The 19,398-nt window shown below is 59.8% G+C and overlaps 1 protein-coding gene across 1 annotated transcript in view; it reads right to left on the bottom strand.

Moving 5' to 3' along the window:
• Positions 1–351: 351 nt before the first annotated feature.
• The window catches only part of ECM2 (extracellular matrix protein 2), a 31,391-nt gene continuing 12,344 nt past the window's right edge, over positions 352–19,398 (bottom strand). The window contains exons 2-10 of the mRNA XM_044656755.1: positions 18,922–19,233; positions 17,055–17,243; positions 15,482–15,985; positions 14,015–14,130; positions 12,919–13,054; positions 7,067–7,224; positions 1,632–1,771; positions 1,023–1,349; positions 352–762 (exon numbers count right to left, since the gene is read on the bottom strand). Coding sequence (XP_044512690.1) covers positions 597–762; positions 1,023–1,349; positions 1,632–1,771; positions 7,067–7,224; positions 12,919–13,054; positions 14,015–14,130; positions 15,482–15,985; positions 17,055–17,243; positions 18,922–19,210 — 2,025 coding nt within the window. The 5' untranslated portion in view covers positions 19,211–19,233 and the 3' untranslated portion in view covers positions 352–596. The remainder of the gene's footprint in view (positions 763–1,022; positions 1,350–1,631; positions 1,772–7,066; positions 7,225–12,918; positions 13,055–14,014; positions 14,131–15,481; positions 15,986–17,054; positions 17,244–18,921; positions 19,234–19,398) is intronic.

Raw genomic sequence — 19,398 nt, 5'->3', positions numbered from 1 at the left:
GAAACGAGGGAGAAAGAACAGGGAGGCGCGTTTCTCGGGGCACGGTGTGCGGAGGGACCGCTGAGCTTCTGGGGATTCCCGGGTCTCGTCCCTTCTGCTGGCGCCCAGCCACAGGCCCGGGGGCAGCGGTGAAGCCCCGGAGTCTGCTGCCTTCGGGGGCCGCCGAGGAGGCTTCAGCAAAGTGATGGACACGAGAGTGGTCCGGCAGAGCCTGAGCTTCAGGCCTGGGAGCTGAGGACGGAGGAGTCGGAACGTGGGCTCTCCTCGGCATGGGGGCCTTCCAGTGGAGGAAGCCCCTCCCCCAGTGCCGCCAGCGGCCCATCCGTACTTAGAGTCCGGCATGGTGCGGGGCCTGGCGCTGTCCGCGACTTGTGGCTGCTCCAGGGCCCTCCTTTAGGCCTTCTGCGGCGCCTGTTAACGAGCGCCCGATTCCCAGAATGACCCCACGGTGCCCTCCGACGCATTACTGGGGATGGGGCGGGGGGTTCCATTACTGGGGAGGGTGGCAGGACTGGGGGGTTCTGCTGCCTGCCCCCTGCTCTGTGGGTCAGAGAAGCAGCATCCGTGGGGTGCGTCGGACCGAGGCGGCCCCGCTCCTATTTGGCCTTCTGTGGCCTCAGGACGACGCTGGCGTACGATCGCATGCAGGAAAACAAGTGAAGTGAGAGGTCTCGAAGGCCGATATAATTGTTCTCGAGATGCAGGTGCTCCAGAGGAGAGTCTCTGCCCTTGGCCCTGCACACTCGCTGCGGGAGAACGCTCCTGAGGAGGGGCGAGAACGAGAGGCCGTGAGGGTGGTCCAGGCAGCCCAGATGTGCCGAAGAGGAAGCGAAGGGCCCCCCGCGCGCGCCCGCCCGCCCGCCCGCCACACACAACGCGGCCTCCGTCTCCTCCTCCGGGCCGTGGGCTCTGCTCGGGTCCCTCCCGCTCAGACCCTTCTCCCCCTCCAGGTCGGTTTGGCCGCCCGGATGGTGGCGGCTACCGAGACAAAAGCCGTCCCGACAGCGTTAAGGAGGAGTTACCGTATCTTGTTGTTGTTCAGCCTCAGAAGATGCAGCGACGTCATGCGGGCTATCCCGAAGGGGACGGCCGTCAGCTCGTTGTGGTCCAGAAGGAGCTCCCTCAAGGAATGGTAGGCCCCGTAGAACGACACGGGGTGGATGCCGTCGTCGCGCAGCCGGTTGAAGGAGAGGTACAAGTACTGGAGGCCCGGCTTCAGGTGGCCCAACACGTACCCGGGGATCCGCTCGATTTGGTTCCCAACCAGCACCAAGTGCAGCAGGGACTTGGGCAGGTAGGAGGGAACGTGATAGAGTTTGTTGTAAGAAAGATCAACCGATTCCAGGTTTCTGTCGGGGAGAGAAAGAGAGAAGGAGGAGGAGGAGGAGGAGGAAGAGAGACAGAGACAGGGAGAGAGAGCGGGTCATTTGGCCGGTGCTCCGGCGTCCCGGCCTGCTTTCTCCCCCGGGCCCTTCTTGGCCCTTCCAGCTGGTGCTGGAGCCCCCTGGGCCACTTTCTTTCTGTTGACGGCTCCTCCCCACGTGCAGCCCCCCCCCCCATTATCCGGAGGGCCTGCCGGCACAAGCACGCTTGATATGGAGTGGGGGAAAGGGACGTCCGGCGGCACTCACTCGTGATGGATCCACGCCAAAGGGTCGATCCTGTTTTCTTCGATTTTATTGTGGCTTAACACGATGACGTTGATATTTCTGGTGTGGTTAAAAGCTGTTTCTTTGATTTCTTCAATCTGGTTGTTCTCCAGGTATAATTCCTAGAGTTAACAAGGAAGGCAGTTAGCAAAGTGCCGCCGTTTCTCCTTTCTGTCGGCTTTGGTCTGACAGCGCTTTTCCTTCCCGACTTTGGAGAAGGGCGCGTGGCCTGTCTTGGGTTCCTTTGATTTCTCCTAACAAAACAGAAGCGAGGACGCTTGGGAGTCGGGCCTGGGCCACAGAAGCCAGAGCTACCGCCTGCCCTACGATTGAATTTGTTGGACAAAAGAGGGTGTTTTCTGACAAGACTCCTCGTGCCCTTCTGATAGACGCTTAGAGACCAGAGCGGTTCTGCTGGTCTTGGAGATTCCAGGACAACCAGCTCTTCCCATTGGCTTGCTTCCACAAGTCATTCCAAGCCAAGCCCCGCCTCACAGGGCCTAAACTTGCCCTTCGATCCCCTAAAATGAGCGTGTCGAGAGGCTGCAGGCATCGTGGCCTCGGGGCAGGGACTGAGAGCGCCTTGGCCTTGGCATCTAGTAGCTGCCTCTGCCGCGTGTCCTGACTGTCGCCCGGTGCCCCGGGAACTCCCTGAGACTCTAAGCCACCGATCAATTAGCAAAATGGATCCACTGCAAGAATGAGACCAGTGGAATTTCAGGGTTGGGCCCAGTAATGAAAAGACCTAAATGGCTTTCCCTGCCTCACTTGTCTTTTTTACCTTCCGATTAGTACTGTGTATTGGTTCTAAGGCAGAAGAGCAAGAAGGGCAAGGCTCTGGGGGCTCAATGACTTGCCCAGGGTCACCCCGCTAGGAAGTATCTGAGGCCAGAGTTGAACCGCAGACCTCCTGTCTCTAGGCCTGACTCTCTCCGTTGAGCTGCTCCTGCTTCATTTTTAATGTCATTACAAAGGGTTGGGCTGCATCAGCTTAAGAAATGAAATCATCATTTCCCCACTGGAATTCGCTCACCCTGTTCCTGGTGCTTCTCAGCCTGGGAAGGGCAGCCCATGGCAGCAGTTCCCTTTTTAATTCCTTTCCAGAGAACCTTGTTATAAACTTAGTAACCAACAAATGCCATTCGGAGTCATTTTATATGCAGCCGTAAGCTTGCATCATTCCCAGGCAGCGGAGAGGCCATTCTGAAGGCCCCACTATGTGCCAAACGCCGTGCCGGGCTTTGGGGCCAGAACAGCTTCTGATTTCAATAAACTGGCATTCTCCCCAGTAGGGACACCCCAAGCAGCAGGACAACAGAGGGAAAGCTAAGTAATCTGAAGGGGACGAGAGGACCCCTAGGGCAGAACCTCAACAGCAATGGGCTGAAGCATTTCAAACAGATTTCAATAGAGGAAAAGAAGGAGCCGGTGAACATCGCAGACAGGGCCTCCGGAATTAGTAGCAGCCAGGGAGTGGAATAATTGTCCTGTTGGCTTCCGGGTCCCTTCTTTTTTAAACCCTTCCCTTGCGTCTTGCTTTCGATCCTAAGGCAGAAGAGTGACAAGGCCTAGCCTGTCAAAGTTAAATGACTTGTCCAGGGTCACCCGGCCACATTTGGACCCAGGTCCCCCAGACTCCAGGCCTAGCTCTCACTCCACTGTCTGCATCACCTTCTACAAGTCTTGTCACAACTTTTTTTTCTTAAACCCTTAACTTCTGTGTATTGGCTCCTAGGTGGAAGAGTGGTAAGGGTGGGCCATGGGGGTCAAGTGACTTGCCCAGGGTCACACAGCTGGGAAGTGTCTGAGGCCGTTGCCACAACTCTTGATGTGGCTTTAAGCTTGAGCTTAAATAAGGTATAAGTAGGTTTTTCAAAAAAACTTTAAGCCGCACAAATTTGGGCTTGTAAGACACCTGCACTTCTTTGTATTCTTCACAGTTGTTATTCCTTAAGACAACAGAATTCCATTAATGTTCTGCTGCCATACCTCTGTCTGCTTTGGGCACGTTGGAATGTGGCCAGGAATATTCTTGTGGAGAAAGATTGGTTTTTCCCATTGGTATCCTTGGGGATCGTTGCTTTATTATTCTTCTCTTTTAAGAGGTAGACAGTGGGGGTTCACAATCATTTCTCTGCACACCCAGAAGTTCAAACACGTCTCCAGTGGCCATTGGCCATTTGCATTTCTTCTTTGGAGAGCTGCTTGTTTGTAGCTCCAGGGAGAATGCCGTCCTGTTCTTCTCCCTGTTCTTCTCGGTGTGTTTGTTCCTTAAGATTTGGGCATCTAACTTTCATCAGAAATGGCCACAAGAGGTGCAGCTGGGTAGCTCAGTGGATGGAGAGTCAGGCCTAGAGACGGGAGGTCCTAGGTTCAAATCCAGCCTCAGACACTTCCCAGCTGTGTGACCCTGGGCAAGTCACTTGACCCCCATTGCCTACCCTTACCACTCTTCCACCTATAAGTCAATACACAGACTTTAAGGGTTTAAAATTTAAAAAAAGAAGAAAAAAGAAAAGAAAAAAAAGAAATGGCCAAAGGAAGATCCCCCTCTCAATGGGTTCTCCCCTGTGGCATCTGGCTACTTGGCTTTTCTCTGCCCCAAACATCATCAGTTTTGTTTTCTACTGTTAAATCCATTTGGGGGCTCATCTAATTTTTCAGTTTGCCGAATGAGCTTTCTCTCTCTCTCTCTCTCTCTCTCTCTCTCTCTCTCTCAGCTGCCCGAGATCCCTTATCCTGTTTTTAAATGTTTAGATGAGAAAACTTTTATCCTCAAGAATTATCGCTGATGATATAGACAGAAAGATGGGTCTCACTGCAGGTGCGGCCATATCATCAGGGGAGCGGTGGCCAGAGTGCCGTTCGGGGCCATATTTCTCGCCAACATTCCGAAGAGCAGATTCTTTCCCCCGGGGTTTTGTGATGTTGGGCCCGTGAAAGCCCCGGGTCCCAGGGGCTGCATTTCCAGTTCTCCGTGCTCTCCTTTATCCCACTGACCTTTTTCCTGCTTTTCATAGAGTTGCGGCTGGTTTTCATCGGTCCTCACTTAGGCTGTCATTCGAGACCCCTCAGTCAGTCAATAGACTGGCTGTGTCATTCTTTTTCCTTCCATCATTTCCCGGGAAGTCCTTGATTATTTGTGGTTTCATAGAAATTGAATCACTTTGTCTATTTCTATTAAATGTCCCATCGATATCTGGACCTGTAGGAGGTTATGTGGGCAAGCCAAATGCAGGGAGGATGTCGGTGAGCAGGGAGGATGTCGGTGACAACAGGAATCCATTCCGCCTGGTCGTTTTCATTGACAATTTCAGCAATTGTTTCTTTTTGTTCCCATGACACCTGGCGGGTCTTGTTAATGTCATCCCTAGCCCATGCCCTTAGAATGGCGCTCCCTGAGGGCAGGCACTTCTCATCTTCTGTTCCTTTAACCTGGCCCGACTTCTTGATCAAAGGCCTCCTCCCTTTCCCTGCCTGTTTACCCGATGGACATTCTTGGTGGGGATGACGTCTTCCAGCATTTAGCTGAAGGCATTCATTAGATCCTCTCACTTTGTTTTGTAATATTCTGTTGGTTTTCCTACAGAAACTGTCCTCCCATGTGGAAACAGAGCTTCTTTGGTGACTTTTCATCTCTGTCCAATAGATACTGTTTCTAAAATGAGGTTGAAAAGTCTTTACGTACCCTGTGCTTAGTGGGAAAGCCACTAATGGTGCGTTCCCCATGACACATAATGCTAGTTTATTGTTTCACATGCATACTTTTTATCCTACGTTAAAGAAAAATCCTCCAACTCAGATGCGTGGTCATTTTTTTTACGTTTGCCATGGTTCCATTTGACCCAAGAAGACTCCTGAACTTCTGCCGGGATCGTTGCCATTTAGAGGTGCCCTTGTTGCAGGATTTATTGTCCTCCATTTTTCTCAGACAGCTTTGTGGGTGTTCCTGGTACGGAAGCCTCTGGCCACATTGAGGCACGTTTCCAAAAGGGGCCTTACTGTGCTCTCTCTGCCAGTGCTGAGTGGCCAGATTTGCTCCATTATCAGGAAGCCGATCCAGTTCTCAACTCTTTCTTTTCTGTGTCTGAGGATCAGAGGCCTTTGAGCCTCCCCTCAAGAGTGAGGTAGAGAGCTTGGTTTTCTTTGCATGTTTGGGGAAACAGCTTCTTTGTGTTCACAGACTATCAGATCTGGTTTCTGCCTCTCTTTATGGCTCTAGGCTTGGCACTGTGCAGGGCACATAGTGAACATTTAATCAATACTATTTGGCTGCCCTCATATGTCATCCTCTGCCCAGCTGCCCAACTAACCTTCCTACAATCTACTCCTAAGCGTGTCTTTGTCCAGCCCAGGGAGCTCCCACCATTGCCTCTCGCCTCTGGGCTGCAAGACCAACCCCTCCCATGACTTTAAAGCCCTTTACTGTCCCTGAAAGGGAAGGGAAATGAGATTGGAAAAGCCCTGCCACCTACCCCATCTCTTTGGGGGCCCGTCAGCTTCCTCCCCTGATGACTTGGGTCAGGGCACACGTAGCCAGCCAAACCCCTGACATCGATGGATCTTGTCTTTGGGGGTGGGTGAGGAGGTGGAGGAGCTCCTTTGGTCCTTCTCTGGCATTTGTTTAAGGGGATTTTCTGCGCCTTTGATGCCTACACAGCTCCTCAATGCAAGCAGAATGTGGATCGTATTCCTCCAGTGCTCTAAAAAAGAAGGAGCTCGCCCAGCTCTCCTGGTGCCTATTTTTCCTGCCCTCCCTGCACAATGATGAGCCCATCTCCATTTCTTTGGCCCAGAATTTCCAAAGCAAGCTACTATTTCATGAATAGCAAAGTCTGGCCAAGTGCTCCCAAAGGGGAAGCTGAGGCAGACAAAAGCCAAGTGACTTGCCCAGGGTCACACGACCGCTAACTGTCTGAGGCCAGATTCAGGCCTTCTGTGACTCATGCCACCTTGCTACCTGCATGGAGACAGGTGGGAGTCAGTACCAGGTTGAGTATTTTGTATTTTATCCTAGAAGCCTTAGGAAGCCATTGAAGCTTGTAGAGAAAAAGAGGGCCGTGACTGGAACTGTGATATGGAGATTCCTCTTTGGCCTTCGGAAGGGCCCAGAGGCAAGATGATCTCCCGGGCGGCTGGTGTCATCCTCTTTGGGAGAGGTGATCAGGAGGATCATGGAGTGGTTTGGGGAGATGCTGCCGTGGAAGCCCCTCGAAAAGGAGAAGGGAAGGCTTGGCGAGCTCTCTGGGTCAGTGCCAGCTGGGCGAGGACGGCCACTACGGGTCACCAAGGGGAATGTCTTTGTGCTGCTCCGACTGCCCTAAGCCCGAAGCCCTTGGCAAAGGGCTCCTTCGGGCCTGGGGAAGATGGTGGAATGGCAGCTTCATCCCACCGAGAGCTACGCGCCGTCTACCTACCTCGATGGATGCGGGGAGGCCCTGGGGGATGATCCGGAACCGATTCTTCCCCAGGCGCAAGTAAGACAGACTCTTCAGTGGGGCGAAGGCCAGAGGACTGACGTTGGACTCGCTGAGCTCGTTCCCCTCCAGCTCCAGGGTGATCAGGTGCTCTAGACCTAGGACGCATGGCGTGAGAGCAGTTAGCAGGCGGCACGTTCATGCCCCAGAAATGCAGACAGGCCACAGCTGCCGGGCACCAGAGCAGGGAGGGCCTTTGGTGCTCACACGTAGGGGCGTGCAGTCCGCATGGCAGCGGGAACCAAGGAATGCAAACTGTCCGTGCTCTGTCCCCCAAGGCTACCAGGGACGCCTCCTGTGGAAGCCCCAGAGTGACCCAGGAAGTGAAAGGCACGAGGACGAGGGCCCCGGGCCCAGAAGGACAGAACCAGAGAGCTGGAGTGGCCTCGGCGGCCCATCTAGTGCCAGCGGTACCTGGCCGGCACGCATCAGGCCTTTCGCACAGCCCCTGCTTCCAGCCTTCAGAGAGGGGGACTCACCATCTCCCCTGGGCTTGTCAGACCCTTCTGGTCACCCTCGGAGCAAGGACACACGGTCTGGCCGTGGCCCTGGACCCTCCTGGTCCACTCTCGGGCAGGGTAAGGACCGTGGCCAGGACTCGGCCCTGCACCCTTTCGGTCACCCTCCTCAGTCTGGATCCTCTTCGGCCTCCCCAAGCCTACAGCTGAGCCTACTTGTCTTTGGGAGGTGGGGTGGGGGCAGCCTGGGGGTGGCGATCGCCTCCTTATTCCTGGGAAGTCGGCCCCTTGGAATGCAGCCCGAGGTTGCCAGGCCCTTTGGCCTCCCACGCTCTGCCGACTCCTCAGGCCCCCACGTTGTCTTCAGACAGCTGCCTCCTCGCCGTGCCTCTCCCATCTCGCCCTTGGGAAGCTTCCTTTCTTGGACCCGTGTGAGACTCGGTCATGTTGACTGTTGAATCTTGTCGTGCTGCAGCCCAGTAGGCTAACGGTCGCTCTCAGTTTGGTTCCGGGGGCCCCGGGTTCCCCTCCTGCCCTGGATGACCACCAGCAGGCATGTAGCCCTTGGGCTCTTCGGGTTCTTCCGTGTAGAATAAGGCAGCTGGCCAGGATGCCCGGTGAGGCACCCTCAGCTCCAGGTGGAGGAGCCTAATGGGCCTGCGGATGGAACAGGGAGCCTTTCTTCCTCCATCGGCCCAAACGGCCAGGAGCCCAGAGCCCAGCTGAGGTTCTCCTCCCAGAGAAGATGGGGAAGCGGAGGCCGGGAGGCCAGGCCCAAAGACCAGGCAGAGATGATTCAGAAGCCCCGCGGAAGGAGGTCTGCAGTGGAAGGCCCAGGGCCGTGCGTGGCTCCCTGGTGTTTAACATCCTCATCGGTGGCTTCCCAACTCTGGGCACGAGCCAGTGCTACAGGGGAGAGCTGGCAGAGATGGCGTCCAGCGGTCTGGACAAGCAGAAAGCCGTGGCCTGGCCCTCCTAAGAGAGCACCCAGGAGGAGTCCCACTCTGGGGTCAGACCAGCCGGCTGGATGCCGCTGGGCAGCAGGGCCTCCGCGGAAGTTAGGCCTCTTCTTGGAATCCGTCGTCCGCACGAACCCAGGGTGGGTTAGTGCCCTCCTGGCGCACGGTGAGAGGCGCCGATTCTCCAGGAATGGGGCAATGCCAACGCCACTGGTCTCTGCCCTGGGCAGACCCTGGCCAGAAGGTTCATCTGGCTTACTGTTGGCAGTGTCCGGCAGAGAAGTCGGCACAGGCTCTCCCATGGAGGCCGCGGGAGACCCCCCCCGAAGGAGCTGGGGGTCTTCAGCCCAGGGAAGAGAAGGCTCAGGGGGAGGAGGGCCCCATTGGCTGTGCTCAAATGTTTGGACGCCCATCAGTCATGGACTCACAGAGGAGATGGAAGAAAGAGGCACCCCTGGGCCCGAGAGGAGGACGTCTTCCCCAAGAGTCAGCATGCCCAGAAATGGCGTCAGCCCCCTGGGCCAGGCCCCCCCCCCCACTCCCTCGTCTGAGGCCTTCAGGGCTGGGAACGTCAGAGGACGGAGTGAAGCAGGTGGGCCCCGAGGCCCGCACGCTGGTATCTCGTGCTTCAGTGGCGAAGCTATTGGATTGAGGCCTCCAGAGAGGGGGAGATGGAAGAGGCCCTCGGTCCGTCGGTCGGTCAGTTAGCACTCACTAAGCCCTCACTGCTCCCTCCCAGACTCCTCCCCACGTCCTCTTGGATCCAGGGACAGGGGCCTCCGGCTCCCCCCGGCACTTTCTCTGGTGTCCGCCACGCCTGGGCCGCTCTCCTTCCTCTCTTCCAGCACTGACCTCCCTGGCTGCCTTCAGGTCCCAGCAAAGCCTTCCCCAATCCACGCAGCTGTTCGTGTGGGGGCTCCCCACCAGGCCAGAAGCTCCTTGAGGGCAGTAGCCCAGGGCCTGGCACGTAGTAGGTACTTACTTCACAGATGACGGACCAACTGTGTGCCAAGCACTGGGCTAAGTGCTGGGGCTACAAAGGATAAAACCCAGCGAAGGAGCTCCCGTTCTAATGGGGATGACCACACACACACACACACTCACACACACACACACACACACACACACTCACACACTCACACACACGCACACACGCGCCATCTCAGGGGAAGGCCTTGGGGAGTGGGCAGGAGGCCGGGCAATGCCCTGCCTAAGGACAATTAGAACTGAGCCCTACAGGAAGCCGGGAAGGAGAGAGGAGGAAAGAGGCATCTCCAGGCTCGCGGGAGAGCCCAGAAAGTGGCCGCAGTTGGGAGAAGCGGCCTGAGGGAGCGGCAGGGGAGCGTCCCCGATGGGAGCCGGGCGAGAGCCTTCAGCGATGCCAGACTGCAGCAGGCCATGAAGGGCTTTAGAAATCCAAACAGAACTCTGCGTCCGGCCCTGGAGGCCGTCGGCCCCCGAGTTTACTAAATAAGGTCCCTGTGGAGGCTGTGAGTGAAGGAGGGGAGAGCCAGGAGGCAGGCAGACCCCCCAGCACCAGGGGTGGGGCAGTGGGGCCAAGGAGAGGATTCCAAGTCACTGGTGAGGACACGGAGCGGGAAGGAGACAGGGAGGACGGATGGGAGGGGCTGCAGGGAGCCCTCCCTCACCCCCCTCTCCGTCCGTCGTCTGTCTGTCTGTCTGTCTCCTGACAAACGCAAGGGCATATGGCAGTGCCAGGTGGTTTCCCGGGTTGGGTCCTCCCTTAGGCCACTTTCTGCTTGGGCTCAGGTGGTGAGAAGAGAATGTGTCCGTTCTTTGGTGTTGACAGTGTGGACAGACATTTCCCCGCTTGGCACGCAGCCCTGGCACACCTCCTGTGCCCTTCTAGACCTTCCGGGCCAAACCCCAGTGTGGAAAGGTCTCGACAGTCCTCTGGTCCAGGCCCTTCTTTGGGGCTGAATTCACTCAGCGGAAAGCCAGTGTCCCTGGCACGCTGCGGCTCTTCTCCCCAGCTTCTTCCTCACTGGCCATCCTGGTGGTCGGTGAGAGGGCGTGTGTCCGAGGGCAAGAACCGCACGCTGCTTCTTGGGGCGCGCGGGCCTGGTCTGAAGGAGACTCCTCAGGAGCTGCGGAGGCAGACGAGCCCCCCCGGCCCCCAGCCATCGGCAGGAAAGGCTTCCAGCACGGTCCCACCACCTGGCTCTGGCTGCCGGCCTTCCACCCAGGCCTCGCCCAGTCGTGGTGCCACGGCAGTTGGCATTTGTGAAGAGCTTGAAGGCTTACGCCGTGCCCTGGTCCTTGTGGCAGAGTCCCGGGAAGGATCCTCTCTGGGCCGGGCGCTGTCCTTGGCTTCCATTTGCCCTGCCGCATCTCATTCCTGCGGGTCCAAGTGAAGAGCCCCCACGGCGCACGGGGGCACGGGGCGCCTCGGGATCGTCTCGCAGAAACAGAGCTGGCCGGGAAGGCTGCAGTGCGTGTCCGTGCGGTGGCCCTTCTGTCTACTGAGTCCCCCCGGAAAGGCAGCTTTCCCGACGGCGGCTCCAGGTCCGGCCCCCTTCGCCGTTACTGTTTGGGGGGGCCAGGAGAGCCGGGCTTCTCCTGTATTGTTCCAGCCCCGCGGCAGAGCCCTCTAGGAGCATGCTCTCTGCGGGCCCGGAGCTACCCTGAGCCCCCATTTTCTGGCCATCCGGGTGGCGTGGCAGAGAATTACAAAGGGAGCCCCGAGAACTCGGAACCCCCAAAGGCACAGAGGCCAGTCTGGCCCCGAAGCTTCGAGCTGTCACCGCGAGGTCCTGGACTCCCATTTTGGATGTGGTTCTATGTTCTAAGTCGGGCTGTTTTCTGTTTGGTGGTGGAGCCCCTCGCAGCCATCTGGGTGCCCCCCATCCCCACTAGTGTCTCGGTTTGGAAGTGTGGGGGCGGCTCGGTTTTCCATCCCGAAGCAAACAAAGCCCCCCCCCTTCAGAATGGCATGTAGGGCCGGCGGCAGGGGCCACGACTGCAGCCGGTGACAACGAACACCCCCAAGGCCTCTTTCGGAGCTCTCCGGGGTCACCTTTGAGTCTTCCCTCTTCCTTGCCTCTCGGACCCAGTCAGTGACCTAGGACTGACCTTGGCGAGAGCGCTTACGTCCCCTGCCTCCCCCATGACCTCCCCAGGGCCCCCCTTTACCGCCTACCTGGATTAGGACCCCGGCTGCCTCCCAGGGCCTCTTAGGTCCGTTTCCCCTGCTCCGGCCTACCTTTCATGCGGAGCCGATCTCCTTAGGCTGCCCTCTTTTGCTCCAGAATCTTCCATAGCCCCCTATCACCCCGTCTCCCCTCCCTCCCATCAAAGGCCTTCCACAATGTGACTCTACAGCACATCCACGCAAGCTTGGCTCCAGCACCGACGTCTGTCGGGCCTCCACCTCGGAGGGTGCCAACGTTCTGGCCCGAGGCCGGGGGAGTCGGGGAGCTTCTGTCTGGGCTCTGTCCATTCAGGCGAGTTGGGGATGGAGGAGGAGTACGGAGAAAAGCCGTGTGTGGGCCCGTGACGAGGGCGGGGGCCCCAGGTCTGGAAGGAGGGTTGGGAGGCCCCGTGGCACCCCCCCAGCCAGGAGCTGGCGGGCCAGCCCCGAGCCCGGGAAGATGGCGGAGTAGAACTGGTTTTGGATCGTCTTGTGGCCATCAAGGCCCAGAGGAGAATCCGGAGGAGCCCTGGGAGGGCTGGCTGGGACAAGGGAGCGCCACACAGCTGGGCATTGGCAGGGGGCAGCGGGGCGGGAGAAGAGAGCCAGGCGGGCCCGGAGGCATCTCTGAGAGGGCGGGCCGAGGGGGAGGTGGCGGAAAGCAAGCTGAGGAGGAGGAAGGACGAGGGACGGAGCCGGCCCGGGAAAAGCAGGGAAGGAGCCCAGGTAGGAGGCAGCCCATCCCAGGCTCGCTGAGGGCCAGCCCTTGCCCTCAGCCTAGACGGGAAGGGGAGAGGGTCCATGCGGAAGGATTGATGGCAAGATTCGGGGCTCGGGGGCCATGGCTGTGAGGGAGATGGAGCACCCCAGGTTGGGGCCAGACGCCGGGGGGAACCCACAAAAGCGGGTACCATTAACATCCGTCGAGGCTTCGAGGAGGGTGGCCGGGCTTTGGGGCAGGCGGGCTGGGCACGGAGGAGGGTCAGTGCCGCCCCCCCCTTTCTGAGTCAGCCCCAGGGCGGGCGTTTGTGAGTTAAAGCCTGGAGGAGAGAATGGCGGAGGCAGAAGAGCAGCCCCGGCCGCTAGAGGAGGAAGGGCCCCGGCTAGCTAGCCAAGGGGGCGCCGAGGGCCTGGAGAGGGGAGAGAAGGGAGGCAGGGAGGCCGGAGCAGAGTAGGGGAAGTCGTGCCGCCGAGGCCCCCCGAAGCCCGGCGAGCAGCACCCACCTGCCAGAGCGTCTTCCTCGAGGGACCGGAGAGCGTTCTGGCTGACTTTCAGTTCCAGGAGCCCCGCGGGCAGCGCGGGCGGGAGCCGGACCAAGCCGTTGCCGTCCAGATACAGGCAGCTCAGCTTCTTCAGGGGCTGCAAAGGGCACCGTCAGCACCGTTCTCTGGCGCAGGGCCTCCCGCCAGCCCCGTCCCCCCAGCCTCCCTCGCTCCGAGCCGGGCCAAAGGCTCCTCCGCTTCCCCAGGGGGCAGCGATGGAGAACGGCGAGGGAAAGGCTGGGAAGAGGCGCCCCTCGCCCATCCCTCGGGCCTCCCGGCCACCCAGGAGGCGGCACTGCCCAGGACTCTCCCTGTTACAGACGAGGAAACCGAGGCAGGCAGAGTTGGTCAAGGGGCTCCTCTGGGGGCTCCCAGCTAGTGAGCGTCTAAGGCCAGATTGGAACTCGGCCTTCCTGCCCTCGGGCCCCGTGCTGCTGGCCGTCTGGCAGCCTGCCCAGCCGGGGGGACGGATCACAGGAGTAACTGCACGACATGCACACAGACATGCACACGCACACACACACGCACACACACATCTTCTAGACCCAAAGGTGCCTGCACACAAGCAGAGTCTGCGGCTGAGGCAGCCCCGGATGGGGCCGGCCCTTCTCTGGTCCTGACAGCCTCCCCGAGCCGCCTGGAGCAAAGGCTAGACTGGCTCGCTTGTGGGCATTCTGGGCTCAGGCCGGCTCGCTGACCACTCTCCCACACATGCAGAAAACTGATGGGACAAAGGAGGTGGGGCAGAGAGGAGAGCCCCCCCCCCAGCTGACGAGGGCATCGCTTCCTCCCCAGAGTCCCCCCGCGTCCCCCCGAGTTCCCCTTGCCTCCGGGCCTCACACTTGGGGCTCCGCAGACGTCCTCGTTCGTGCCCGGCCTCTCTGGCCGCTGTGGGGGGACGGTGAGCTTGGCACTGGGAGAGGCCCAGCGAGGGGCGCTGGTTCTCTGGGCTTACAGGCCCGGCCCGGCTCTCCCATTTCCCGCCCAACAGACGGAGAGCCACTCAGACAAGGCGAGAGGCACGAAGGTTGGCAGGATGGCGGCGCGGCGCGCTTACCTTGAACGCGTTGGGGCTGATCCCAGAAGCAGTGAGGGCGTTTCTGCGCAGGTCCAGCGTTTCCAAATTAGGCGTTCCCAGGAATGCTCCATCCGGGATGCGGCGGATGGAATTCCCTAGGAGACCATTTTTAACCATCCGTCTACATCTGGGGAATGGGGTTCTGGGACGGCCTGTCTGCCAGGGGTGTCCCCCAGCCTCCCTGGCCCACAGCCAGCGCCCGACTGAGAAAACTGCTCTGAGAGAGCCTGGCACTGCCTGACTCCGCCTGCCCCCTGGCACTACCTGTCCCCTGGCACTGCCTGGCTCTGTTTGCCCCCTGGCACTGCCTGGCTCTGTCTATCCCCTGGCACTGCCTGCCCCCTGGCTCTGGCCTCTCCAAGAGGCTTAGTCAAGGAGCTGCCTATGCCTCTTCCAGGGGCAGAGCCAGGACTCACACGTTTCTTCTGGGCCCTGGGTTCCAGGACCCCTGAGGCCCTGTCTGGAGCCTGATTCCCTTACGGGATGCCCTGGGGCAAAGGAACAATTTTGGGGGCTCAGTATTGTTGTATAGCGTCATCCTCAACTGATCTAAGGAAGCTCCTCCAGTTCATCTTTTTGGAGTCTGGATTTGGGCATAAAGAGTCTCCTAGGCTCAAGGAGGGAATGAAAGTTGGGGTTCCCCTCCCCCCTCCCAAGCACCCTCGATCCAGCTCCCCATCTCCTGCCTCGCCCTCCCTTTGAGTCTCCATTCATTCCCAACTCCCACGAGAAGCCTTTCCAGCCTCCTTAATGCTGGCGCTGCCTCAGAGGCCCCCTCGGCCCCCCGTTGTCTCCCGCCTCTACCTCCCTCGCACATTGTTTCCTCCATTAGACTAGAAGCGCCTTGAAGGCAGGTTCTGCATATCCCCAGCACTAAAGGTGATGGAGGAGTGGAGAGGCTGGCCTTGGGCACGAGCATCCCGCTCAGGACTCTGCCAGGAAAGAGCTGCGGCTCTCCCCAGGCCCCCCGGGGCTCGCACGCGCCCCTAGATTCTAGCTGTGGACGGGCGAATTGGAAACTTGCTTTGAGCCAAGCCACGTCACAGCCGGCCTCGGACGCCGGCTGGGCTCTGCGGGCGGCTCCAACCAGAAGAGCAGGAAGGGCCGAGCTGTTGGGTTACGGGACTCGCACAGGGTCACCCGGCTAGGAAGTATCTGAGGCCAATTTGAACCCAAGGCCTCCCGCCTCCTGGCCCGGCTCTCCATCCACGGAGCCACCCAGCTGCCTCCTGCAAGCCTTTGGGTAAAATCTCGGCTGACTCCGAGGAGACGTTTCATGTGTTTTGTGAGCCTCCCGGCAGACTCCTTCATGAAACGGTCCCTCAATTTCCCAGCTTGGGACAGTTTGGGGGTTTTTCTCCATTCTATCAGCAGTGAAACAGCCCAGCGTGGTGCCCCCCCTCCACCCCCACCCCAGACAGTGCCGCGGACACAGGCAGCCCTTACCGATGAGCTCCAAGCTCGTTAACTCCGGGTCCGAAATGACGGGCACTTGGCTCAGGTTGGCATTGGTGCAGCTCATTTCATGCTCCCAAATGGTGCATGCCCTGGGCAAAGGGGGATCAGGCCCCGGGGAGTAGGGAGCTTCGTCTTCGTCCTCGTCCTCCTCGTCCTCCTCCTCGTCCTCCTCCTCGTCCTCCTCGTCCTCCTCGTCCTCGTCCCCCCTTTCTTGGCTCCGGGGTGTCTGCGCCATTCTGCCCACGTTCTGCCGGGCTGCCTTTGGCTCTCCGGGGCCCGCTCTCCTCCTCGCGTTCTCCGGTGGCCTCTCCTCTGCATGTCTCTGGGGCTGGGGCTTCCCCCCTTTGCCTTTCTTCTTTTGGGCCTTCTCTCTGCCTTTCTCCCAGAAGTCCTCTTCCTCGGATTCCTGCTCCTTCCTCTGGAGTAGCCCAGCCCTCCGCCCGGGGGGCCGGAGCAAGTCCTCTCCTCGCCGGTCCGAACGTTCGCTTTGGGCTAAAGAATCACCAGAAAATTCCAGGCTGTCACCTAGGAAATGACTGTTAAACACTGAGGAGACACTGGCGGGGGGAGCGAGAAAATGTGGGGAAGGGGAGAGAGAGAGTGCCCGGAGCCCCCCTCCCTCCAGCAGGGCCCCAGGCCTGGAGCCCCGATTTTGGAGGAGCCCCCATGCTCACGATGGCTCCGGGCACTGGACAGCTCGGTGGCACGTGTGCCAGGGTCTCCTCCAGGTGTCGCTGTCGGGGCTCCCGGAGCCGGGCTTGCAGGCTTGGCTTTTTAGCAGATGGGGGCAAATTGAAAATGGACGTTCTTCTGCCCTGGCGCCATTCCCTAAAGGACATCCCCGGCCTTCCCCGCAGCGCTCTGACACCCTCATGGGGCAGAAAACCTCTGGGGCCAATTGTGCATCTGGGCCACACTTCTGCCCACCTAGAAAGCGCCCCCTGATCGTGGCACAGGACCCCGAGGGGCCTCGCTCGCGCCAGTCTCTGCCCTTCCCACTCCACTGCCCTGGCACTCCCCTGCCCAGCACGTTCTGGGGTGCTGTGCTGACTTCAGATACACACAGAAAGCAGGGAGAGTCTCCCCCAGAACAAAGCCCTGAACCTGGGGGGTTGTTTTGTACGTCCTCAGTGCACACGGGGGCTTTCCTATTCGGTGCAAGGGCTGCTTCGCCCTTGGCTCGGGCTCTCTGGTGCCAAGCTCAGGGCCTGGCACGTAGGAGGCACGTCATAAGGTGATCGTTGGCTGGCCTGGGCTCCTGGTTTTCCTGCGCCAAGTGTGGGAGGCAGGAAGGAGCCCAGCCTTCACCCCTTCTCCCTCTCTCCATCCCCCACTTCCAGGCTGTGCCTCGCCCCAATCTGGGTCCTCTTGGCCGACTGCGTCAGCCACACGATTCCCGAGAATGGATGCCCCGACCTGGGCTCGGGGGCTCTGGAGCCCCTGCGGGGGGGCCTGACCCAGGCTAGATGTGCCCAGACCCCGAGCCCCCTCCCCGCCAGCATGGAAGCGGCTCTCTCCGGGTCCGTTACGCCGGGAGACGCCGCGGATCTCGCATCCATACCAGCATCCGAGCAGAGCGGGCAGCATTCGCCTTCGGGGGTGACGGTCCGCGGGCACTGGCGAGGCGGGCACGTGGCCTCATCGCAGACCACTTTCCCGGCAGAGCAGAGGCAGGTGACGCAGGGCTCGGGAGACCACACGGCCCTGTTGTACATCATCATCCCTCCGAAGGAGCACTGGCCCTTCCTGCCTGGGAGACAACAAGAAAGCCTGTGAAGCCAGGGAGAAGGCCGGAGGGCCGGCCCGGACCCCGGGCTTGGGGGGGCTCCCCGAAGGGAGAAGCCACAAGCCGGCTGAGGCGCCAGGGAACGGGGCTCGCTCGTCTTCCCCAGCCGGGACGGGAGAGCCGGCCTCGGGATTTCTGGTCTGAGACGGTATGAGGTCGCAGGGGATCGTGGGGGGACGAAGCGCACCGTCACCCCCGGCTCCTTTCCTGAGTTGTGTCCGACTCCCCCTGACCCCATTTGGAGTTCTCTTGGCCAACATACTGGAGGAGTTGACCATCTCCTTCTCCGGTGCATTTAACAGATGGGGAAATTGAGGCCAGTGGGATTATGTGACTTGCCCAGGGTCACCCGGCTAATGAGGGTCTGAGGCCGGACTCCGCCTGGCACTCTATCCCTTGGGCCACCTGGCCACCCCGATGACACATGCATTCCCTTCACTGGCAGATGGTTCCCCCTCCTTGATATCCCTTCTTTGGGGTTCTGGCTCAGGCTGTTCTGGGGCCTGGAATGTCCTCCCTCCTCCCCTCCGCTTCTTCCCCTGTCCCTGCCGGGTCCTGCCTGTACCGGGCATGGCGCCCACAGCCTTTCTTGTTTCTGCCAGAGATCTGTTGGGCATTCTAATAACAGCATGGCATCTGCTCCCCTATTTGAGGGTCCGCCAGATTCTCCCTCCTCGACCCACAGAGGCCCACAGCCTCCCCCAGCACATCCCCCGTCCGCTGGGTGGGCAACTGGACGACTAGAGGCTGTCCTTGTGCCCAGGCCCAGGCCCCCAGTCCTCCCTGGATAACTGGCTGTGGGCCGCCCCACATGCCCCAAAGCCCCCAGACTCCGGGATCCCAGCCAGAAGTGGGGAGCGCTGGCCTTGTGTTAGAGCGGGGAGCGTGGGAACGGGGCCTTTGTGGGTGCGGATGGGAGACTCTTGGGAGGCCGAGGTGGAAGTGGCCAGGCGTGGGGAGTGGGAGAAGAGAAGGCAGATCGGGGAGTGGGGAGGGGGTCAGAGAACAGCACGGACCGGACAGAGGAGGGGGGAGCCGTGGCCGAGCCCCCCCCCCCCAGTCAGCCCAGCCTTGGCACACGGAGACTCTGTGTCACGAGCTCCAACCTAAAACGAGTTCTGTGGCTTTCTCTGCTTTTGGCAGAACATTCCAGAAAGTGGCTAAAAAGGAGGTCATCGGATTGAAGATCCCCGGCCGGAGGGGCTGGAACTACGTGCAGGAAAGCTCTTCCCACCAGAAGGAACTCGCTCGGAGGCCGGGCCTTGGGAAGCTCCCTTCTGTGCCGCACAGACTCCGGTTGCTAATGGATTGTTATTTGTTTGGGCTGTAGAAGGGAGGGGGACGGCCCACTCGGGAACCGAGGATTTGCCTTACGTCAGCCTCACCGACGGACCCCGACGCCAGGAGCCACAGAAGGAGCCCAGCTTCGGTTGGACTACACACTGGGCCCAAGTACGGCCAGAAAAGAGAGGAGGCCGGAAATGAGACGGGAGAGGAGGGCGAGACAAACTGGGGGCCCAGGGCAGAGGGAAGGCAGCCAGGGAGCAGGGCGCTGGGGCGACAGCGACAGAGAAACCAGCTGGGAAAAGGCTCCTCGAAGGGGTCCTCGGCCAACGCTGGCCCCGAGTGGTCCTTCCCTTACCTGGTAACACGTCGTAGCCCGACTCTTCCCCTAGAGAGCTCGCCAGCGGGATGACCAGGTCCACAGCGCCGCCCTCGGGGTCCCGGACAGGAAGCCTTTGCGTTGGGGTGGCCGGTGGCGGCGGCTCAGACTGCCCACGTGCTCTGCGGTTGAGGGAGGGGGCCTTCCTCAGGACTCTGTAGCCCCTCTGCCGTGGTTGTCTTCTGAGGGTTCCCGTCAGCCCATTCTGAGCCAAGTCAACATACAGGCCAATGAGCAGGAAACAGCAGATCCCACTGGGCAGCTTCATGCTTCGGCTTCACCGGCCCGGTTCTAGAAAAAGAAAGAAAGAGGGAGGGAGGGAGGAAGGAAGAAGGGAAGGGAGGGAGGAAGGAAGGAAGAAAAAAGGGAGGGAAGGAAGGAAGGAAGGAAGGAAGGAAGGAAGGAAGGAAGGAAGGAAGGAAGGAAGGAAGGAAGGAAGGAAGGAAGGAAGGAAGG

This window comes from Gracilinanus agilis, chromosome 1 (genome assembly GCF_016433145.1).
Source record: "Gracilinanus agilis isolate LMUSP501 chromosome 1, AgileGrace, whole genome shotgun sequence".
In the NCBI taxonomy this organism is placed as follows: domain Eukaryota; kingdom Metazoa; phylum Chordata; class Mammalia; order Didelphimorphia; family Didelphidae; genus Gracilinanus; species Gracilinanus agilis.
Note: the sequence above shows the minus strand (reverse complement) of the source record. Positions and strands in the feature narration are given on the sequence as shown.